The sequence below is a fragment of the Helianthus annuus genome, chromosome 16 (genome assembly GCF_002127325.2).
Source record: "Helianthus annuus cultivar XRQ/B chromosome 16, HanXRQr2.0-SUNRISE, whole genome shotgun sequence".
NCBI classification, from domain to species: Eukaryota; Viridiplantae; Streptophyta; class Magnoliopsida; order Asterales; family Asteraceae; genus Helianthus; species Helianthus annuus.
Genome location: NC_035448.2, coordinates 145,608,285 through 145,613,091, shown reverse-complemented (window position 1 = coordinate 145,613,091; position 4,807 = coordinate 145,608,285). Strand labels below are relative to the sequence as shown.

The 4,807-nt window shown below is 43.6% G+C and overlaps 1 protein-coding gene across 1 annotated transcript; it reads right to left on the bottom strand.

Moving 5' to 3' along the window:
- Nucleotides 1-3,844: 3,844 nt before the first annotated feature.
- On the bottom strand, nucleotides 3,845-4,390 carry LOC110919693 (abl interactor homolog). Its single transcript, XM_022163955.1, has one exon. It carries the CDS (start codon nucleotides 4,388-4,390, stop codon nucleotides 3,845-3,847), a length of 546 nt encoding a protein of 181 aa, XP_022019647.1.
- Nucleotides 4,391-4,807: the final 417 nt, after the last annotated feature.

Genomic DNA, 4,807 nt, shown 5'->3' with positions numbered 1-4,807 from the left:
ATACCTTCTAGCAGTGTCAACACTGGTGCATTGCTCAACTTCTGCTTAAGAATGTCAAAGGATTCTTGCTGCTTAGGACCCCAATCAAACTTGATATTCTTGCGAGTCAACGAAGTTAGGGGTGCTGCAATCCTTGAGAAGTTTTTAATAAAACGCCTATAGTATCCTGCCAAACCCAAGAAGCTACGAATTTCCGTGGGCGTCTTCGGCTCTTGCCAATTCATGATAGCTTCGATCTTAGCAGGATCCACCTGGATACCACGCTCGCTAACCACATGTCCAAGAAATTGGACTTCACGAAGCCAAAATTCACATTTCGAAAACTTGGCATAGAGCTTTTCTTGTTGAAGTAGTGCAAGGATACAACGAAGGTGCTTCTCATGGTCAGCTTAATTCTTCGAGTAAATAAGAATGTCATCAATGACTACAATGACAAATTTATCTAGGTAGGGCTTGCAGACGTGGTTCATGAGATCCATGAACGCTGCTGGTGCATTAGTGAGCCCAAAAGGCATCACTAAGAACTCATAATGACCATAACGAGTCCTAAATGCAGTCTTGTGCACATCTTCATCTCTAACCTTCAACTGATGGTAGCCTGACCTTAGATCGATCTTGGAGAAGTAACTTGCCCCTTGCAACTGATCGAACAGATCATCGATCCTGGGCAATGGATATCTATTCTTGATTGTAACCTTGTTAAGCTCGCGATAATCGATGCATAAACGCATCGACCCATCCTTCTTCTTCACAAACAGTATTGGTGCTCGCCATGGAGACGAACTAGGACATACAAAACCTTTTTCCAACAAATTATCTAGTTGAGTCCTTAACTCTTTCATCTCAGTTGGTGCTAACTTGTAAGGTGCTCTTGCAACAGGTGCTGCTCCAGGAATGATGTCAATTCTGAATTCTACTTGCCTATCTGGTGGCAAACCAGGTAGCTCTTCTGGGAATACTTCGGGATATTCAGAAATGACGGGGATGTCTTCAATCCTGGGCTTCGACTCATCAATAGTCACTTGTGCCATGTAAATGACACAGCCCTTCTTCATGCACCTTGACGCCTTAAGCATGGACACTTGCTTAGGCAATCCATACTGAGTATCTCCCTGTATGGTAAGTGGCTCACCATATGGAGTCTTGATCACCACTTGCTTCTTGTCACACACAATCTGAGCTTGGTTATGAGATAACCAATCCATGCCTATTACTATGTCGAAACCAGCTAACTTTAAAGGAAGCAAGGACAACGGAAAAGAGTGGTTCCTAATGGATATGAAACATCCATCTAATATGGTTGAAGCGGCTTCTATGGTACCATCGGCCAATTCTACTTCATACTTTATGCTTAGGGTTCTAACAGGCAGATTTAACAACTTACAAAACTTATCATCAACAAATGACTTATCTGCTCCAGAATCAAATAATACCCTTGCATAAACATCATTAATAATGAAGGTACCTGTTATCACATTGTCATTCTGGATCGCTTCATGTGCATTCATCAGAAAGACCCTAGCATTGGTCTTTTTCCCATCCTCAGCCTTCTTCGCATATTTTGGGCAGTTGGACTTGATGTGCCCTTTCTCGTTGCAGTTGTAGCATGTTGCGTCCTTTATTTTCTTGCAGTCTAACGTCTTGTGCTCAGAAGACTTACAAATCCCACAAGCTCTTGGCTGTGATTGGGATTTCGATTCGTATCTGCACCTCCCGAAATGGTGCTTCTTACAGATTTTACATTTGGGCTTATCACTCGACTGTTGACCATCCTTTTTAGATCCGGCACTCTTTTTGTGGTCGGAGTTCCCCTTGTGTTTCTTATCTGAACGTCGTGAGTTATCATCCTCATGCTTCCTTTTCTCAGCATCGGTGTTTCTAAGCGATCTCTGCCTGATCGCATCCAGAGTAAGGGATAATGATATATCACCTGCTGACCTAAAAGTAGTCGGTCGAGAGGCTTTCACACTGGCCTTGATTTCCGGGGCTAAACCTCCAATAAAACGGGCTATTCTCTTGGGTTCAGGCGTCACCAAATATGGAACCAATCGAGACATAGTATTGAAGCTGGTAAGGTATACTTGACAATCCAGGTTCTTCATAACTAATGACAAGAAATCAGCCTCAATCTTTTCAACCTCATGCTGAGGGCAGTAATTTTCCTTGATCAACGTCACAAACTGATCCCAAGACAGATTGTACAATGGGATCTTTCCAGTAGCTTGGATTAGAGACCTCCACCAAGCAAGTGCCTCTCCCTTGAATGACTGTGATACAAACTTCACAACATCCTTATCAGCGTAACCACTGATATCGACCACAGTGTCCATCTCGTCTAACCATGTCATGCAGTCAATAACTCCTTTTTCCCCAGTGAAATCCCTGGGTTTGCATCAGACGAATATTTATAGGAGCAACCCTTATCACGTGATTCTTAATTTAGCACAACTCTCTTAGATGGAACACTCCTCTGGTTTGATGAGTGATGAGGATCACTCTTGTGAGCGGTATGAGTTCTTGAGGGTGGTTTAGAGTGTGGTACAAACTGAGTTCTGACATGGGTACCACTAGATTCGTTGAACTGTCTGTCTAGAGCTCGGGTAACAGCATTATCTATCAATGCCTGTAATTCCGCTCCTGCTACATTGACTCAGGAAGTGTCATGATTCTCTTTGGGTGTCTGTTGACTTCGTCTGACCCAGGCATGTAGCTTGATTGCTACATAAAATAATGATTTTAATTTATTCAGAGGTCTATAACAGTTTTATCATTCTAGATGATTTATTAACCATGGTACTAAGAAACCATATTGGTTAATTTGTTAAGCATATATATTTAGGATTTTTCATTAATCCTTAGTTATAATTAAAATATAATAATGGCACAAAAGGCCAAGTCACCGGGACAAATTTAAAATTTCTATACTATGATCTCATAGGATCAAGGTATTGAGGCTTGAATCATAGTTCATTACCTCTTCTTGACAGGGAGTCGAAGACCACAACTGTCTTTTGTCTTATATGACAATGAATATGGCCCGTAGGCATTACATCACTACTGGATGTTTTAAATAATATTTAAAGGAATTGGAAGGATCCAATACAAGATGACTTATGTGATTTTATCGTATCACATTTTGTCAGGAGTGTTAACATGTTTTCAGATGTTAACAAGAATTTGAATCTTAAGAAGGAACTACCATCATGGCCCTGTCTTATTATGACATATGGACTAGGTTTTGCCTTTAAGATTTAATATAATATAAAATGGCAGATTCATTTTAATAGAAATGATATTTTATTTTATTTTATATATTATATTTATGCATGAAATGACAAAATGAAGTTTTAAATTTAAACATTCCATTACTAATTTAAAGAGTACACGATTGCCCTAAACGGGACTTTTAACAGAAATGACATGCCCACGCAGGGGCTAAACAGAAAAGACATGCCCATACAGGGGCTAAACTAGAAATACAAGTCCTCGCAGGGACTGAATATAGAAATAGATGTCCACGCAGGGACTTGATTTAAAATAAGGAAATTACAATACAATTAAAATAAATAAGGAATCTTCAATGGTCCCTCTTGTTTTTCCCTTTGATTAAATTTGCCAAACCCTTGAGAAATCCTCGGTTGTGCCTACGCTCTTCTTGGACCTCCCGCTCCACCTGGCTCAACCTTTGGAGAATCTCCTACTGTTGTGGCGGCTGGATCTGCGGTGGTTGCGGCTGCAGAGGTTGAGGAGGTGGCGGGTACTGATATCCATAGGTTGGGTATCCAGTCGTCCAAGGACCTCCACAGGGCCCTTCAGGATGAAGAGCATTGTAGTTCCATGCTTCCTAGTATGGGTCAACATCAGCATAGTTGTAGTTGGTATGGGTCGGCTGCTCAAATGGGTTGTACGCCGCTGAACCGGCGTATGCAGGAATTGGGTTATCATAACCCATTGGTGGCGGCGCGATAGGTGCAGAGTCCACCTCAGAGATAGGGTTTGAAGTCTCTCCCATCTGTGGGTCTTCATAAAGTTGCGGGTAATGACTGCCACTTGAGGGTTGAGGGGTGCTGATACGGACTCCCCCTAGCACGGACATCCGTGCGTTCGATCTTCTCCGCCTCTGTGGCTCTGGAGGCGGCTGCTGAACTGGTGGTGGTGGCGGTGGAGTGACTGACACAAAACGCGAATCCTCGGAAGGATCCTGCTGCTGATGCGGAGATGAGTGGTAGGAGGGAGTAAACACCCAATCATATTGGGTGAATCTCGCCTTGTAGCTGTCTGGACCACGATAAGGTGATCCATGAAAGGATGACCCATCTGAAATCTCGATGGGATGAGTAGGAGTTCCGGACGGCGGCTCGGCAGGATCGGTGACTTCGTCCATTCCCATGGCATGGTCGCCGGAGAAATGGTCCTCTGGTCCCAATGGGTTCAAACCCACCGGTTCTTGTACCTGATTGGCCGGGTTGAACCGGCTCTGGAACCAGGGTTTGGGTCATTGAAGGAGTGGTGTGAGTTTGAGCGTTGGAGAGGGATGAAGGAAGGATGTGAGTTGTGGGGCTCGTTTTCTGAGTGTGGCCCAAAGGAATGGTGGTAGGAGGGTGACAAACTTAGCAAGACAGATCACCTCGCTGGCTCCAGATACGTCCTCCAGTCTTCCTGGGGACTAGTGCTCATGGTGACTGATGGGGTTCGCCTGTGAGAAGGCCCGACTTCATGGTCGTGGCCTGTGATTGGTGCCTTTCCTCTTCCTCTCCTGAATCTTGGTGGCATATTTGATCCTGTCAACATAAACAAAGATAACAAC